The 19,356-nt window shown below is 43.8% G+C and overlaps 1 protein-coding gene across 1 annotated transcript in view; it reads right to left on the reverse strand.

Annotated features, from left to right (window-relative positions):
* Positions 1–19,356, reverse strand: part of LOC144142794 (uncharacterized) — a 106,810-nt gene that overhangs the window by 68,534 nt on the left and 18,920 nt on the right. Inside the window, exons 6-8 of the mRNA XM_077674525.1 lie at positions 8,057–8,167; positions 3,355–3,465; positions 735–848 (exon numbers count right to left, since the gene is read on the reverse strand). Coding sequence (XP_077530651.1) covers positions 735–848; positions 3,355–3,465; positions 8,057–8,167 — 336 coding nt within the window. The remainder of the gene's footprint in view (positions 1–734; positions 849–3,354; positions 3,466–8,056; positions 8,168–19,356) is intronic.

Raw genomic sequence — 19,356 nt, forward strand, 5'->3', positions numbered from 1 at the left:
GTGACCCCGAGGTCATGCTCTCCGGCCAGCCTTCCTTTTGGCGGGACACGTATGGCTGGTAGATCTAAAATGAAAATTTCAAGTTCTAGGCCGCTATCAGCAAAACCGTTTCGGATTATGGTGCTTTAGGTGATGCGCTTTCATTTGCGGCAAGGAAAATATACTCGACAAAAATCGGTTGTATGTCCCTCTAAACCAAGCCACTGCTTGATTATAAGGGCTATTGCCCCGTTGGGAAAACAGCCACATTCTCTCCGAAACACCTTACCCCGAAAATCTACTTTTTTAATGTATCTAGCCAGCCTACTTTAAATTGGAAGCCCGGGCAACTCCAAGTGGGAGCTTTTAGTGAAGAACGGCTCTACTCCCTAGAAATACACAAGAATGCACAGAAAAAGCAGAGTTTTATCTCTGAAACTATTCATTTATGTAATTTTTATTGCAAATTAATATAAAAATACTGTAAGAAGTGGAGGATTGGCCAGAAAAAGCTTTTGAGTGGAGAATTTCGTTCTGTACAGATTATTATGGAAAGTTTGGCGTCGACATCCTGCTACGGTGGTTTTAGAAAAGATAAAGTAATTTGAAAGACAGCTGGCATTGATTTAAACCGAGCTTCTGATAAAGGTGGCCGTAGCATATTCGATGCGAAATTGTTAAATTTGATTTGTTCAAACTTCATCTTGAAGTCATGTGCACACATATTTCGTGTAAATAGCTGTCGATGTTTTTACCATATATTCTTCCTCTGCAGGCTCACTTAGGGCAGTTGATTCATCGGGCCTGGGAGCTTGCTGCACTGCAGAGTCACGCTGCAAGTCGTCCTCCTTGTGAGTCTGAGGGGAACGCTGAGCAAAATAAACCGGAAATAACATTCTGAGTAAGCATTTAATGACAGCCATTCACGTTTCAAACGGGAATGTATCTAACAGTAGAATTACAACATTGTAAAATACTAAATAAAAGGGTGAATTTAAATTATGCGTTTAAATGAGAAGCGAGCATATATTCGATTTGTACAAAGAAAGAGCTTGTACTGGGTTTTTAGGTTGTGCCGTGAACATCAAGTTTATTAGCCTATACGCCTTAAGTACCCAGCTACACTGGAGAATGTAACACAGCTACACTTTTAGATCGACAGCTGCTCTACGCTGCTTCTTTCAGTAATTAATCGCGTCGCAAGTTATTCAGCCAACGGCACGCATGCTGCGCCTTTATTTCTATCATTTCTTTCGCTTGGAGCTGTGGGTATCGATACAACGTGAGTAGGCGAGCATGAAATGACTGCTTTGCATGCACTCAAGCCTTGCTGAGCCATCTGCGCGTGCACTTCAATGTACCCAAATTACGTCACTAGGCATGATTTCAATGGCTTCTTTCCATGCGCTTTGTCCCTAAGTCTCGCAATCCACAGCACACCAGCTTGGGTCATTCGGCGTGGTTCACAGTGTAAGCAAAAAAATCCAATCATCTAGTACACATAGCTAGATGGCGGGTTTCGAAATGGCGTACAACGGGAAACTTCCACTAAACATGGTGTAGATAGTCTTTTCTTTCGCTTGTGGGAACTATGTTTAGAAGTGTCAAACCTTCAACATCGCCTTTCTGGGTCTGGAAGAAAAACTAGAGGAGATACCCTGCCTACGGGATGCCTTATATGCAGATGACATCACCCTTTGGACAGGCACGGACCCAGTGGGGGCTTCAGGAGACACTACAACTCGTGGCAAAAACACTAAGCGGGTATACCACACGCAGGCGACCTACAGTGGTCAGGGCAGAAGTCCAAACTGATAGTAATCAGAAAAGGAAGGTCAAAGCAACAAAAGCTAGGTATTTCAGTACCTCTAGACGGCTGCATGCGATTCACCATAGTGCTTCAGTCAAACTTCTCGGGCTCACTATCCAAGCTAATACCAAAAATGACGATACAATTCCCAACCTCTGTAAAGTCACAGACCAAGTAACACAAATGCTTTGCCGTATCACCAGCAGGCATCGAGGCATTGGAGAAAAACACGGTACGCTTAGTTCAAGCATTCGTTATATCTTGATTCACCTACGTCACACTCTAATTCGTATTAGCCAAAGCAGAGAACGACAAAATCAACCGCCTCATACGCAAAGCCCTCAAGTAGGCACTCGATTTGCATGTAAGCATGTTCACAGAAAAACATATTTCAATTGGGGCTTCATAATTTCATAAATGAACTTATGGAAGTCCACCTTTCAAGTCAACGAGTTCGTCTGGCACAAACACAAATTGAACGTACAGTAGTACTTTGCCACATCACGTGACCCTTCCAAGAACACACTTATCTGGCCCCAGTGCTCGATGTCTGGCGGCAGCACATTTCAATTCGGCCTCTTCCGAAAAACAAGCACGTGGACCTCCATCAAGGCCGACGGGAAGCCTGAAGCCAAGCGCGTGAACGAATTTTTGCAGCCCTTCCTATACTTAGGCAACCTGCTACGATGACAACTGAACCATGGTGGCTGTAACAACAAAGAAAAATGCCCTTATAACCAGCGCGTCACTCCTGATGTCCTCCGCGAGGGAAGCAAAAGAACAGGCCTAGCCATTACCCAACGCTCTGCAAGTACTGTAATCACAGACTCCCAAGCAGCCTGCTGGAGTTTCTTCTCGAAATGCGTGGCTCGCATGGCACTCCAGGACCTCTAGAGACATTACCGAAAGCACTCCTCAATAAAGTAAAAATTTCGCCCATGAACAGGCTTTAAAGATATTGGCCTTGAAGCTACTGAGTTTCCAGCAGCCCCCACACCTCTCCTAACCAATCAAGAAATTACTCAGTACTACAGGACTACAATGAAGACACTCCCAAGCTCTCACACATCTCTGAGCAAAAGTGAAGAAATTACGTTGGGACAAATTCACAGTACTTCGCTACATCCCGTCAGAATGCATTTATTGTTCCCTACATAGTATGCAGCCTAATGCGAATTCTGTAATCAATTAGGTACGCTCCGCCCCATCACTGTGGACTGCAAGTAAAAGCCAGTCCTACCAACGCTTCCAGATGTTCTTTCCCCTGGGCAGTGAGGAATACAGTTGAGACGCGGTCGCCTGAAGGAGCACGCACTCCTTGTATCTCGGGCTATGACGGTGCGGCAAAACACGGCTGCTTGAACTAAGGATCCACTATTACCTTTAGAGGTCAATAATTGTTTCACCTCTCCCTCTCTCTCTTTCTCTAAAACCTGAGCCATTATTATTTTGAGGGTAACAAGAGCAATTGTGTTTTGTGACAGAGCGGCGATGCAACAAAAATGCTTAGCGATCTGTTCCACAAGTGACCAAGCAATGATGCGGAAAGAAATTTATGTACATACCTTCCAGCCAGCTGCACCGGCATCACTTCCGTATCCGGTGGGTAGAGGTGCACGGGACCGCCCCATAATGTCGATAGGTGTTACGACTGACATTCCGGGACCATTGGAAACCTGCAACAGTAGCAAATAAAGGTCCTCCTGTCATTAGCCACTGAACACTAACGGAGGAGCTTCTGGGCGGGTCTACCAGTGAGTGTCTGCCAGTGAAGTGCTTGTCGCTGTGAAGCCTTGGTGGTTTGTGGTTTACGAGGAGTGCTAGATATAGTCATAGAGGAGTGCTAACGGACACAAAAAGTCTCGTGGGTTGTTTCAGGCTCCTTCTTTACAGCCCACAGTGTACAGTATATCCTGCTTCAAGCAGCGATAATTTGGTCTTTTCACCCCAAATAACCCCCACGCCTCAACTGGGAATTCATCCCAGCTGGGTAGTCCTGAAGCTTTGAAAATGCAAACTAAATGAGAAAAAGCCAGAATACTACCTCTTTTTTGGTGATAGCAAGCATTCTTCATTAAAGCTGCGTTTTTTTTTGCTTCCCAAATAAATGCAAGAATGGCAACTTAGAAAAAGGCCTGATTTGCTTGTAGGGTTTAACACACCGACACCACGCAGGCAATGAGGCAAGCCATAGTGGAGGGCACATGGTTAATTTCGACCCCCTGGGGATCTTTAACGTGTGCCGAAATCTCGTACACACGGGCGTTTTTGCTTTTGTATTGTACTTGCTTTTGAATTTGCTTTTGCTTTTGGATTGTATTATGAAATAGTAATTCAGGAAACTTTGACTCAGAAGCGGGGATCAACCAACAGGTCCCCGAACAATGATTCTGAAATATCACTTAAGTGGACATTATTCTGCAGAAATTGCGTCTGCGTCAGCAGATATTAGGAAACACACGGATGTAGAGCCGTCATTAAAAGTCACAATCATTCTAATAGCTGCCGCTGTGGCTGTCTTGCTCGAATAGCAAGCAGCTACCTGTTTCCTTTTCCGGGTAAGTTTCTGAGGGTAATCTCGCGGCTGTGGTGTGAGCCTTCGGAAATCGGCAGTAGCCTGCGAAAGGATGTTGGTACGAACTACGTGGCAACCATTGCGCAATACAAAAAGTGACATGAAAATCACAGGTTGTTGTGTTTTCACGAAGGCATTGTCATTTCGTTTATTCTTTGCGCGTGGATTTTCCCAAGGGGAAGAAGCGTCAACCAACAAAACACTGCGCATCAGCTTCGTGGCTTGGCACGGCAAACACTCACGCCGAAAGTGTTATAGTCTTTTAGGTTCAATTGAGCCAAAATTATCTTTTTCCTCCTAGTCAGCCTGCCATGCACGTGAGGAGCCACAAAAATTTGCTGTAGGTTCAGCAAATATGTAGAAAAAACCGAAACACTAACTTGTTTTTCTACAAATAGCACTACTTCTGGAAATATTTGCCAGTCTAACACGGGCACTGAGTGCGTGCTTATATGACGCCTACGTAAATTTGCGAAACCAGGTTAGCCCCCTTAACTTAGATTTCCACACATAAGTGAATGGGTGTTTTGATGTTGCCCAAATGCCTAGAAAATAAAAACAGTATCGGAAGTATTGTCCGTTATGCGTGCACAACGGGCGTCCTTGCACGTAGGACTACCACGGTACCACCACACCCTTCAACAAAGGTTAAACATACTAAGCTTTTCGCTAAGTTTAAATCATGTGTGAAGTGCTGAAGTGTAAAGTGCTATCGCTCTGTTGTTTTGTGAAAATAGATAAATACAGTGCTGGATGCATGACGCTCACACTTATCTAGTAGGATTTTTTTATCGGGATATGGTGTTGCAAGTGCAGGAGAAAACAGCTCCGCGATTACGCGTCTGGCGCCCCCACAAGCCACGCCAGTGCACAAGCAAATCTTCTGTCAAGCCAGAGTCAATTATGTTAAATTTCTTTTATGGTGAACTGATACAAAGTCATTCCAGAAATTTGTTTGAATAACTAGTTTAATTAGAAACATTGCTTTGCTCTGAACAAAACCAATACAAGATGTTCAGGTTGCGCAGCCTCGCACAAAAGCGTAGAAAAAAAGGGCACATACTAAGGTTGAAATTATGGTCACATTTTCATTCGAACCACCAGGTGTCTGTGAATTACCATTTAGAGGTAAATAATGAGAATCAATTTTTAAATTTTAACATGGGCCTCTATAGATATTATTTTCTTTTATACGGCTGGTTGCTGGTGTATTTACCTCATAACCTGCATAGTTCCTCTGATTGGTTGAATCATCAGGCTTGTTTGTTCGCTGACCGGAGAAATCACGCGGCACTGCTTTATGTTGATTAGACTGACGGTAAGCCTGGAAATGCATACCACAAACTGTGGTTGATTCCTCTGTCATACGAATCAGTATAACACGAAACTGATATGTGCAGCGAAATCTGCAACTAAGCATGATTTGCAGGTCAGTGGCTGTCTTGTGGGGCTGCTTGGCGAGCGACGTCCTGCTGGCAGGTAGCTTCGGCCTAGGTGTACTGACTTCATTTGCGTGACGGATATGACGTCAGGTAAATGTTGGGGTATCGCAGCATAGAACACTCTTGCGTTGAAATATAAATCCCGAAAACGAACCACGTTAAGTATAACGTACTCTTTAGCAGTAAAGGTTGCTTCCCTGCAAGAAGACCATGCGTGCAGGGGTCACCCTTTACAGGCCGCTTCCTTCGTTGTACTAGTGCCATTTCCCTGATGGCTATGACGTCAGGTAAATCTTCGTGTATCCGGGAATAAAACACTTTCGTGTTAAAAAGTCTCGACTGTGTAACGCTTGAGTGATAGCCGTAAAAATTCGACTGTTAATGTGTGCGATTGTTTATTTTGAAACTAAAAGTGAAAGGCCGCGTGTCTGCTTACTTCCCTGCAAATGCGGTTCAGAGACCATAGTATTGTGCCGTCGCTGCCACGTAAATGCCTCCCTTCCCTCTCCCGCCCACCCCTGAACGCTTTGCTCCTGCCTTCTCCCTCCTCCCACGATAAAAGCAGCGGAGGTACGCTCCGGTAAATTATATTTTCGTCCGACTCCTGTCGTGCTATCTACTACAACCTTTCGTTACCGAGACCCATTCGGAATTCCGTCAAGATTCACAAGACACGCGTACGAGTGTTTTTTTGAATTGTTAGGTCAAGACACTGTTTTCAACACGTATTTCCAATTTCTATTTCACAATGTAAGCAGCCATGGGATTTAATTAAGGGAACACAGCAAATACGACATATGCGTTGATGTTCGGCCTAAAATGTTTCTAATGATTTATTGTTTTATTTATTTATTTATTTATTTTATAAATACTGTAATCCTTATTAGGGATTTTCGCAGAGCGGGTTACATGAATACCATGGATGGTGATATGCAAACTAACAAATAACTCAAAATATACAAAAATTTCCAACGTTTGTGGGGTTACACAGCTTAATTGGCATGTTAGTTTAAACACTGTTGCTGAGGCTAGAAGAAAACAATGTTAAGAAAGGCTGTAAAACTTCCGTATTGGTTAGTTTGTTCCAGTCGGTTATAGTTCGCGGAAAGAATGATTATTTAAAGCAGTTGTTACGGGTTGCATAGGGTGCTATTGCGCGCTGATGTCTTTGTGGAGTTGCATATCCGGACGAAAATGAAGGAACTTCGGAAACGCCTGTCTTGTAATATCTCTTTATTATTTTATACAGAAATTTTAGCCGAGATAAACGGTTTGTAGATTAGCTCGATTTAAAAGCTCCGTAATTGAAGTGCGTCCTAAGCTGTTATAAATAAAACAAAGGGCCTTCTTGTGCACTCTTTCTGGCTTGTTAATATTAGTTTTGGTGAAAGGGTCCAATATAATGAAACCCGTTTGTTGATCTTTTCATTTTGTTGTTCATTAATTTTTGTTGATTTTTTTGTTGATCAAGCATGTTGCCAGATACGTTTTTTAGAAAAGTATTGCATCTGTATACATGTCGCTTATGTATTCTTCTCACTTTTGGCCGAAAGCGGAACCGACCGTACGAGGGACGGACATACATGTATTCATGTGCTCGCACGCACGCAAGCGCACACATACGCGCAGACGCACACACGCACACACACCCGCACCTGCACCCGCACACAGGCGCACACACGCGCACACAGGCGCACACACGCGCACACACGAGCGCGCTTGCGCGCACACACACACACACACACACACACACACACACACACACACACACACACACACACACACACACACACACACGCACGCACGCACGCACGCACGCACGCACGCACACACACACACACACACATACATACATACATACATCATACATACATACATACATACATACATACATACCGGCGGGCAGCTAGGGAGGCAGGCAGACCGACCAGAATGTTCGGTTTTACGTAGCCCAAGGAAGACTATAGCCTTTAACAACTTTTAGAAGTGATATACTGTGCGACACTATATTTTTGAACGTAAGGATATTAGCAAGGGTGGCGCAGATACAGCGTGAACTCTGCCAGTGTAATAGTGATGGACTGAAAATATATTTACTATCATTCGGTTGTGAAGACACACAAGGTAGCAAAATAGAACTTCGTGTAAAAAGAAAGAAATTCGTAATAAGAAAGGTGGTCATCCTGTGATACTGCGGGTAACCAGGGTTGACAATCTTAGTTGGTCAGGATTGAGGAAATATATACTTACTCCGGGAATGGTCGCACCTTCTTGGATTCTGTTCTGTCGGGGTGGCTTTTCTGAAGCATGCTGCTGGTTGCTATAATCGGATCTGTATGACGTTCCCAAATTGCTAGGTGCCTGTGACACGGAGAATATAAAGCCCCAGTGTCAGTAAACATAGTACCAGAGCCAAAGTGTTCAGAACAATCTTAATGGTGCAAATCTGGTACAGCGATAAAAACTAGCGGTGCTGATAACTTATTATTTGCAAGGTACACCCCAGCCATCTTTTTTATGTTATGTGTGTGCTTACTGCGTAAGAGAATCGGACAGAAGACAGCGTCAAAACTGTTTGCTTTGACTCAACTTGTCGTATCGGTTACTACAATCGGTAAGACAAGAGAATGACAGTGCTAAAAATGCCTAATATTGGGATATAGATGGCGCCTAATTTCAAAACTAGAAGCAATGGTAGATGATGTTAGCAACGGGGTATCTTTGAATAATGCCTAGAAGTTCAAGGCTCGAGGCGAATATGACGCCTCGGTACCACAGTAAATAAGCGTTGATACCTCTAAATTCAAGTTTAAAGTTTATTCACTTCTTTCCAAGCTGTGGAAAGTGAAGCGAGAGCTAAAGGCTACATCCTGACAGAGGCTCTAGCTCTACGGGGCAATCCAGCAGTACAGCCATTCAAAACAACAGCAATCTATTTCTTACACACAAAACTACATTTGAGGCGTGAGTAGGGTGAGGGGGTGGGGATGAATACATACATTCACAGGCTCTCCCATACAGCTGTAGAATACTTAAATACAACAAAAATAGTTTGTAGAATACAAAGACTCAGCCCTTTGTTTAAAGGTACATCTTGCGAACATATAATAAAGATATAATAAATATAATGGCACATTTACCGACAAAACAAAGGAATAACTACCACATTGTGAGTATTCAATACAAAGTTCTAGCAGCATTCTCTTAACGAATTTATTAGACAACCGTATGCTACAATTATAGTGTTCATCAACCTTATTTTAGAGCACTGTTATCCAGAAATCAGTATGTTGTTTTTCGTAATTAATACAGATGTTTGGTGTTTTTCTAAGTCCACCACGCAAGCAGTACCAACTCGCTGGCTGAGGTGTATATTGGTTATAAAGGTTTTTATCTACGATGTACTGTAGCAACATGGCATAATATACTGGAAGGTTTGACTGAAGTGGCTTCCGTAAAAACTAACGATCAATTTCAAGCTCAAAAGTGCCAGTTGTATGATGCCATCCGTAACGTAATACACAAGCAGGACGATTTAGGGGACCGGTCACACAGGAATAATTTACTTTTCTTTGGTTTGATTGACGCTGATAATGAAACCTGGGATGAATCAGAGGCAAAAGGTATCACTTTATGCGCAGAAAAACTAACGGTGCCGGTGAGTCCTTCAATTGAGAGAGCCCACAGAATAGGAAAGTTCGCCCAAGGAAAACTGCGGCCAATCATTGTTAGAGTTGCTCAGTTTAAAGGAAAACAGCGAGTACTATCTGCGGCTTCGAAGCTGAAGGGTACTGACTTTTTCGTTAAGCGAAGGTTTCTCAAAAACTGTACGCATTTCCAGAAGCAAATTGGTAGCGTTTGCACGTAAAAGAAACTCCATGATAACCCTAAAGTACAATAAGCTAACCATGAACGGTAACACATATTTCTGGCATGCATCAGGCAGCACTGTTCGAGAATGTCATCTGAGTAGTCGAACAGCAGTGGTTAGGCAGAGGGAGTTAAGCAATGAAGTTAGTGTTGTTGTCCAAGAGGGCACTCAGTAGCAACCATTGCCCGCTACTTCGCAATCATCCTGGCTAAGTCAGTGTTCACCTGATAACCTGTCAATCATAGTAGTTCAGTGTTCACCTGATAACCTGTCAATCATAGTAGTTAATTGTCGAAGTGTCAAACATACGTCTACCGAATTTTCTGCACTGTGGAGCAGGTTGCAGCCGGATGTTGTTATCGGTACACAATCCTAGTTGAACTCTGATATAAATAGTTCTGAGGTCTTTCCTTCGGGATTCACTGTCTATCGCAGGAACAGAGGTGCTCTGGGAGGGGGAGTATTTATTTTCTTTAACGAAATTATCGACAGTGCACCCTTAAATTATTTTGACACTGTCTCGGGATCAGTGTGCTGCAGACTAAACGTATCACAGGGAAACAGTCTTGTAGTTAGTTATTTCTACAGATCACCTAGTTTTAATAGTATTGAACTATTTTGTAATTTGTCGAGAACGTTATCAGTTTCCGCATCGAAAAAAGGTAATATTAGGGGGTGACTTCAACATGCTAGAGGTTGAATGGTACAAACGATTACCGGTTGAAAGAAGCTGAAACGGAGAGCGACGATCGACAGTCGACCCTACTAAGTTACGTCTGCCGCCGGTGCCAGAGCGCCTCTCGCCGGAACAGTACCCGCGTTTCCCTCATACCAGAGAACGCTGATTCGCTACAACATTTAAAGGGGCCTACCAAACTGTTCAGTGTTTCATGCGTCATAGAGGCTGCGTCAAAGCATTCTGCCGCACGTCAGTGAGCGGAAGTATGCCGACGAGGATTGGTAGGTACACAGGGAAAGAGTCTTTTTTGTGTGTTTGTGGGTCCCCTGCTTTACGCAAAGGTGCAATATTTGGTATACGTTGTCGTGAAGGTATACTCTAGCGATTGTACGATTGAAATGGCTACCTTCGGAAACGTTTCCGACATGGTTTCAGTGATAGAAATGGACAAATACAAGAAAGAGCACATTACAGGAGCTAGGTCCTCCTTCTTTTCTTCGGCCATATTTTGCGCTAACACCATGTAGCAAAGTTCACACCGACTCGTCCCGCAGCAAGCCCTTCTTATGTACACTTTGAAGCATATTTATGGCCCCCTTAACTTTCCTGGGCACGCTTTTGACTACCTTACCGCTACGATACTAGAATGTATGTGTGTATGTTTGTGGTTTATTGGTGCAAGGGTTTCTAAGACCAAAGAGCGCCAGAACTATGTTACGTGGTCTTTCAATAGTCATGTTTGTGCTTAAAATATGTATGAAATGAGTATGATATATCTTAAAATACTGTATATATGGGTGTAGAGGGCCCGTCCACTAAAGCATGAAGATGTTCATAATGGTGGCTGAAATGGATTATGGGTGCGACGTGATGCACATCGAGCCAAAGAGCATGCGACGAGAGTGGGCTTCCCGTGCGGACAAAGGGAGCATGAGGGCCTCACTCACTGCTCGTAAGCTCTGAGCTCACGCACTGTACGAGATGAGATTTAAAAACTTGATCTCTGCAAGATAGCCTAAAAGACTTTTTTGTTTGTAAACATAGGTTCATCTCTTAAAAACAGGAAAGGATGTAGTGGAATGTTGCAGGTATATAATTTAGGGAAATGCCGTTTTCTCGCTTCATTGCAGAATGTGCACTCAATTAACACATGGAGGACGGTGAGCCGTTCCCCACACTTGTTACAAACAGGTGGGAGTGTTCCATTCAAACGATATGCGTGTGTAGCGTAAGTGTGGCCTATTCGCAGTCTGCAAATGAATACTTCAATGAATATGTTTTGTTTTTCTGTTGTGTATCTTCGTAGGTTTGGTTTTAATGAGTGGAGCTTGTTGTCTGTGTGTGTGTCCCACATGTGCTGCCAGCATTTACGGATTCCCCTCCGGATTACTGGTTTCAGATCGAGGTGAGGGACCTGCGCTACATCAACACCACTACGTTGGGCCGCCAAAGTGGCGTTCTGGTCAGCAATTTTATTGCCCAGAATGCCACTGTGTCCAGGGATCCAGCAAACAAGTATTTTTAGCTTTGACTTATAAGCAGTTATAAGAGCTTTAAAAAGGCGGTTTAGAATAACGTTTTTTGTGGGCTTAAAGGAATCCAATGCAGTTACTACGCTTAGGAAGTCTGTGTAGATGACTGATTTTTGTATTTTGTTCTGTGTAATGTGTTCCACTGTGATTATAATACCATAGGCTTCTGCTGTAAAGATGCTACAATTTCTGTTCAATGTCCTTGTGCTGGCAAAGTCCGGGCCATGTGCAGCACAGGACACAGAAGAAGAAGACTTGGAAGCATCTGTGTAAAAAGAGGCACATGGATATCTTTGTTGTAAACTTAAGAAATGCTGTAAAATCGATTCGCGTGGTGCACGACGCTTGTCAATTTGTTTAAAGGATGTGTCACAATGAATAGTTGACATGTCCCAAGGTGGGACTATATCGGCGATACAGGTTTTTATGCCATCATCTAAAGACACCCCTATCTCCTCTGCAAGGCCTTTGACACGCAAGGCTACAGGGGCAGGGATCGACGGGCACGCTAAATACAAATGGGCGGATGAGATGCCATTCACAATAGAATTGCATGGGTGATTGGTCATAGACATTGTCCTAGAGGAGTGCTGTATAAGCACGCTGGTGCTCTAGGCACTAGTGGTCGCATTCTACATAAGGAATCTGGATTGGACTTGTCCTGAAGGCTCCAGAGGCAAGGCGAAGGCCCAAATGTAGTACTGGGTCTAACATTTTTAAGGTAGTTTTAGACGCGGACCCGTATGTTACACTTCCATAGTCTATACGTGACCTAACTGAACTCACAAAGAGACGTAGAAGGCAGTCTTTATCAGAACCATAAGACTGATGTGACAACACTTTTAAAATGTTAATGGTGTTTAGGCATTTTTGTTTGAGTTTCTTTAAGTGCTGTACGTACGTTACTTTTCCGTCAAGCACAACACCTAACAACTTGTGTTCTTTCTTGACAGCAATCCGTTCTCCGTTCAGTGTGACATCGGGTTCTGGACGAATTCCACGCTGTCTTGTGAATAAAACACATGTACTTTTGTGAGGATTCAATTTAAAACCATTTTCTTCCGTCCATTTTGCAAGCCTGTTCACACCTAACTGTATCTGCCTTTCATATATGGACTGATTGCATGACCTAAAGCTTATTTGGACGTCGTCAACATACATTGAGTAGGAGATTGAGGGTGGCAACGATTTTCCAAGTGAATTCATTTTAATTATAAACAGAGTACAGCTTAATACTCCACCCTGGGGAACCCCATTTTCTTGTATGTATGTTCTTGATACCACTGTTCCTACTCTTACCTTAAATGTCCGCTCCGACAAATAACTTTCAATAGTGTTTAGCATATGTCCAGACACACCGAATGCCTGGAGATCAAGTAGTATGCCGTAACACCAAGTTGTGTCGTACGCTTTTTCTAAGTCAAAGAAAACAGAAAGACAGTGCTGTTTGAGGATAAAAGCATCTTTGACATGCGACTCAAAGGCAACTAGCTGGTCAGTTGTGCTTCGACCTGATCGGAAACCAGCCTGGCAACTGTCCAGGATGCCGTTATATTCAAGAAAATGCATTAGCCTCTTATTTACCATTTTTTCAAAAACTTTTCCTAAGCAACTTGTCAGAGCTATTGGTCGGTAACTGGAAGGTAGTGAGGCATCTTTCCCCTGTTTTAATACGGCAACTACAACTGCTTCTCTCCAAGCTCTAGGAAAGTATCCTGCCGCCCATATTTTGTTGAACAAGTGCAAGAGTGTTCGGAGAGTTTCTAGGGGCAGATTTTGTATCATTGTGTATGATATACTATCTGGCCCAGGCGCTGAAGCCCTACATGTTCCCAAGGCGACCAAAAGCTCTGTTATGGAAAATTCGGTGTTGTATGGTTCGTGAGATCTTTTGTTATCACGAATCGGTTTCTTCTCCATAGATGTTTTGTGTCGTAAGAAAGCATTCGTGTAATGAGCAGAACTCGATAGATATGAAAAGTGTTTCGCAAGTGTGTTTGCCCGGTCCTCTAGGGTATCGCCTGTACTGTTGACCAAAGGTAGGGTGTGTGTTTTCTGTCCATTAAACTTTTTAAAGATGTTCCATACTTTGCCTGCATCTGTGTACGAGTTGATAGAAGTTACGAAAGAACGCCAGCTATCTCTTTTTGCTTGCTGGCGAATGCGTCTTCCTTGTGCTTTTGCACGTTTGAATGAAATCAAATTTTGCGTAGTGGGGTACCTTCGAAGGACACCCCACGCCTTATTTAGAGCCTGCCGTGCAAGTCTGCACTCTTCATTCCACCACGGCCTCCTAGTGTTAGGTGTAGCAACAGATGTTTGCGGAATTGAGCCCTCGGCAGCATGAAGAATGTGTGCAGTCACCAGTTCACAGGCTTCGTCAATGCCCAAATAGCTTAAGGATGTGTATGAAAGCTGAGATAATTGTTTAAATTTTAACCAATCAGCTCCAGATTCCTTAAACTTTTTTATGGCAGATGGAACTGTCACGGGCTTTATCAATGGCTTTCAAGATGACAGGGAAGTGGTCGCTCCCTTAGGGGTTGTCGTCCACTTCCCATTCAACAGCCGGAAAGAGGACAGAAGAGCCGATCGCCAAGTCTATGTGTGAGTATGTATTGTGTGTAGTGTTGTAGTACATCGGCTGTTTTGTTAAAGAGACAAGCTCTGGATGAGAAGAGGAATTTTTCTATCAAGCGGCCCCGGAAATCTGTGCGTTCAGATCCCCATAGTGGGCTGTGTGCATTCAGGTCACCTACGAGTAGGAACGGTTCCGGCAGCTCATCTATGAGAGACTCAAATTCAGAGCTAGATAAACGATATTCAGGGGAATGTATAGTGAGCAAATCGTTGTTAATCTGTTGAAAATAATTGCCCGGACTGCAACCGCTTCTAGGGCGGTACGCGATTGAAGAGATTGGCAAGGGATAGATTTTTGCGTAACTATAGCTACGCCACCAGAGCAGTGCGTGCAGCTATCTCTGTCTCTCCTAAATACTGAGTATTGGTTCAGGAAATTGGCCGAGCACATGACCGAGAGTATGCAGCGTGGGGTTGTTCACAGTTGGCACATTTCAATACGTTAGAAGCATAGTTCTCTGAAGGGTCATGATGTCCTGCGCACTTGGCGCATGTCAGTTTTCCGCGGCAGGTGATAGTACTGTGTCCATACCGCTGGCACTTGAAGAAGCGGCGTGGGTTGGGTATGTAAGGTGGGACGTTGGAATGAAGGAAGCCTGCAGTGACAGACTCCGGTAGGACACTTCGGTCAAAAGTTAGGATCACATGTTTCGTTTTTACTTCTTTGCCATCGCGTCTGATCATTATTCTTCTTACCGCAGTAACGCCCTGGTCACGCATGCCCTCGATGAGGTCAGACGCACTTTCATTGAGCAGGTCCATCTCGGAAATGACGCCCTGCGAGCTGTTAAGGCTCCGGTGTGGCGCTACAGCTATTTCAAGGTCAAGTAAGTCGGTCTGGTTCAAGAGACTATTCGATTGTTTTTTAGTAGATAGTTCTACAAGCACGTCCCCCGATGTTAGCTTCTTTTCCTTGTAGTTCACGCCAACTACACTCTCAATTAACTTGGCAATTAGGAAGACCGACTTGCAGGTAACTGGAGATTCCTTGTTCTTAGATTGTATCACTAAGAAGTGAGGAAAGTTGTCCGGGGTGTTAAATTTCATGTTGGGCAGAGGTTTGAAAATTACATCGGTGCGGGCCCTTTTTGTGGCCCGATCATTTGGAAGAGAGGGTTTCGAAAATACCATGTGACATAGTATAAAGCAGGGAACTGGGGTACTTTCTTCTTTGACGTTACCCTGGTGGTCAAAGAGGTCCCGGAGCTCCCAGCCTGATAGACAGACAGGGAGCCCATCGGCCGGAGCTTGACCAGGACTCCGACGGCCACCGTTCACGGCTTCTCACCCTTCACCTTTCCACTTCTCGCCACGGTAGGTAACAGCTTAAGTATGGCGGGCTCGGGGTACGCGGTGTCGCCCCTCACCGTCACCAAGATTACTCAAGGTGCCCCGTGCGGGGGATATTAGAATCTGGGTTTCGCTCTTACCACAATAGACTAATCCGTGTGTGGTACCTTATTTACAAGTTCAAATCCACGTCCTCAGGAATTAATGAAGGTTTGGGGAAATTGGAATTTTTGCTGGGTACCAAAAGTACCAAAACCAATTGCAATTTCTTTTTTTCTTTTGGTTTCATTCGCCATACTGAACACCTGTCGGCCAACCCGCGTTCCCCCGCCTCTTTTTCTTCCTTTTCTTTTCTCTGATTTTATCGCCGCGTCGCAGCTGCTTTAAAAGTGCGACTCCGCTCTCCCTCCAACTCTATTTGAGAGGTGAGGCCGTTCGCTGCGGTGAGCAGCACCTTTGTGTGAGGAAGGGGGGGTACATTTGTTACCGCGAACATGCTATCAGCGCTTACTGGAGAGTTTATTAACCTCTAAAGTCTCTTATTCCCGACACGTTTCCCAGCCTTCATTCAGCTGTGACAGGCTGTGGCTTTGGTCATGTACACAGAAACTTCTTGACCCTTAGTTGTGACCGACAATCGTATAACGGGGTATATTGCCTGGAACCTTGCATCTTGATTTGTTTGTTTCGTTGGCAGCGCCTGGATGCACTTTATGCTCGAAGCAGAGCCCATGTTTCCTATCCTATGTCAGGTATACCATGCAGGTTATCTTATTTAGTAAGGAGAGTCTTACGCCTTGTTCTCACTAAAGTAGGAAGTTCCCTGATGACCAGTGTTTTTTATGTAATGTGATGGTTACACAGACTAACGCGGAAAGATACATTCCCGCCGGCCAAATGCGGCATTGCATTCGCCGACTCTACTGTGCGTGTCACTTTGGTGACCTGTTCTTCGCCACTTTGGTTTACTTCTGGTTTGTTGTGGAGCACAATTTCCCTTTAATATACTTTCTTTACACGAAGAACTCTGCTTTGTTCATTCGCTATATGACAATATGGGCATGGTTCAGTTTACCAGATGCTGATGTAAGAAGAACTAAGCAAGACGGAGAGCTACCCACTCGATGATGAGTACCAATGATAATGTTTCCTTCTGTGCCGTAGCGTTTTTACTCCATAGATACCTATTGTGAAGCACAAACCTTTGCGAAGCAATGCCTGTAAACATGGTCGCGGGCAGCAGCCCAAAGCAAAGATGGCAACAGAAAGAAGCGGGAGATCATCCATGCATGTATGTATGTATCTATGTAAGTATGTACGTACGTACGTACGTACGTATGTATGTATGCACGTATGTATGCAATATGAATGCATGCATGTATGAATATATGCACGCACACATACATACATACGTACCTAAATATGTATGCATGCGTGCTGCGTGTATGTATGTAGGTATGTATGTACCTATGTATGGATAATGTGTGTACTTACATACACATGTATGCATGTATATATTGTAGCTAGGTTAATGAACAGACGCGACAGGCCATCGAGCCATCGGGGTATGCACCTCACCAGCATAGACCATGATGGAGTATGTCCAATCCACACACGGGGATATGCTTCAAAGAGATGTCAGGCAAGACGATGAACCCCAGGGGGTGCATGCGCTAGGAAACAAGCTTGGTTATCTCAACGTTCGTACCTGCCTTCCCATGGGCTTTGCCCTGCGAATAAACTACCTCAACCAGCCACCGGCGCGTCGACTGCCATCTTGATAATATGTGTGTGTCTGTGTGTATGTATGCATGCATGCCTGTATGCATGCATGCATGCATGCATGCATGCATGCATGCATGCATGTATGTATGTATGTATGTATGTATGTATGTATGTATGTATGTATGTATGTATGTATGTATGTATGTATGTATGTATGTATGTATGTATGTATGTATGTATGTATGTATGTGTGTATGTATGTATGTATGTATGTATGTATGTACATGTGTATGCCTGTACGTATGTACGCATGTATGTATGTTTGTATGTATACAGTCAAATCTCGATATAACGAATCCAGTGGGACCGCCCAAAATCGTTCGTTATTTTGAAATATCGCAACGAAAAACTTGCGGTTATAAGCCAGTGCATGATACCTAGGAGTGAAAATGACGTGCCTTGGCAGTATACGCGTGTGCAGACAACCAAACTCTCAAATCAAATCGTTACACTCTCTTCAAAGCAGCTGTATTTGAAGAAATCAGTTATTTTCTTCTGGCGAGTGCAGCAGCTCCTACGAACTTCGCCGCAAGATCACTCACTACAAAGAAATACCGGCGTGAAAAAAAAGCGAACCGCCAACCGGCCGCCGACTGACATTCAAAGCAACGATAGAAAAAAGGTTCAATGGTGACTAGGCAGGCTAGGCTACTGCACATTAAACTACAGCTTTGGGGTGACGCTAGAAATTGGCACTGAACGGGGTGATGATGACAGCTACTCCACTTGGGGGAATTAACACACACACAAAGGCGGTTTCTGTTTCACGCGAGATTTGCGGCGCTGTTACTTAACCCGAATCTGTAATACTGATGTTCCTCGACCGTAAAGGAGAAAATAAATTCAGTTCGTTGTTCTTAAATATGCGCTATGCTTAATTCGTAGTTCTGAAATATTTTTACCTTGAAAATAAAGGCAATAAGGTGGGGATTTTGAAAATGTTCGTAAATGTGAGAAATTCCTTAATGTGGGGTTCGTATAGTAACTTGATTTGACTGTATATGTACATGTGTATGCATATATGTATATATGTACATGTGCATGCATGTATGTATGTACGTATATATGCATGTATGTATACATGCATGTATACATGTTTGTATGAATGTATATATGCATGTGTGTAGTATACAGGGTTTTTCACCTAACTTTAGCCAGAGTTTAAAAATATGCCCATGCATTCTAAGACGACGCGACCCAATGCATGTTTCTCACTTTTGTATGTAGTATGTCACGCTATTTTTTGTATTTTGCTTAATTATATAATTAGTCAAGATTAATTAGCTAACTTCTGAACCAACGAAGCTAGGGAAAAAATCCAATTAGAAAGTTGCAGATTGGTTTGCAAAACGTCCGAATAGACAGTTTCCGTATTTCTACCTATTAAGTATTAGTGTTTGTCAGCTTACTGGTGATGCCCGCGAAATAGCAAAAAACCACGTGACATGCCCGTTTGCGCGTCAGGAGTGCAGTGCTCCCAAGCGTTCCGCGTACAAACGATCATAGGTGCGCAGCCGCTTAAATTGCGACAGGGCGGCGACGCAAGCTATGGGCGTTCGATTTAAGCTAGCACCCATTATCGCTTGCGCTGCGTAAAGTGACGGACGGACGGTGGTGGTGGCAGTTCAAGACAGCGATAAACAGACTATCGTGCATCGGCTGTGAAAGCGCGAGCAATTTCGTCATCCCTTTTTCCAATGAGAAAAAAGCAGACATGATCCTTGCCCTAGGAGCTGCAGGCGGACAGAGACGG

The sequence above is a fragment of the Haemaphysalis longicornis genome, unplaced genomic scaffold (assembly GCF_048455015.1).
Source record: "Haemaphysalis longicornis isolate Haplotype H1 unplaced genomic scaffold, Haemaphysalis longicornis Haplotype H1 scaffold_6, whole genome shotgun sequence".
Taxonomy (NCBI): domain Eukaryota; kingdom Metazoa; phylum Arthropoda; class Arachnida; order Ixodida; family Ixodidae; genus Haemaphysalis; species Haemaphysalis longicornis.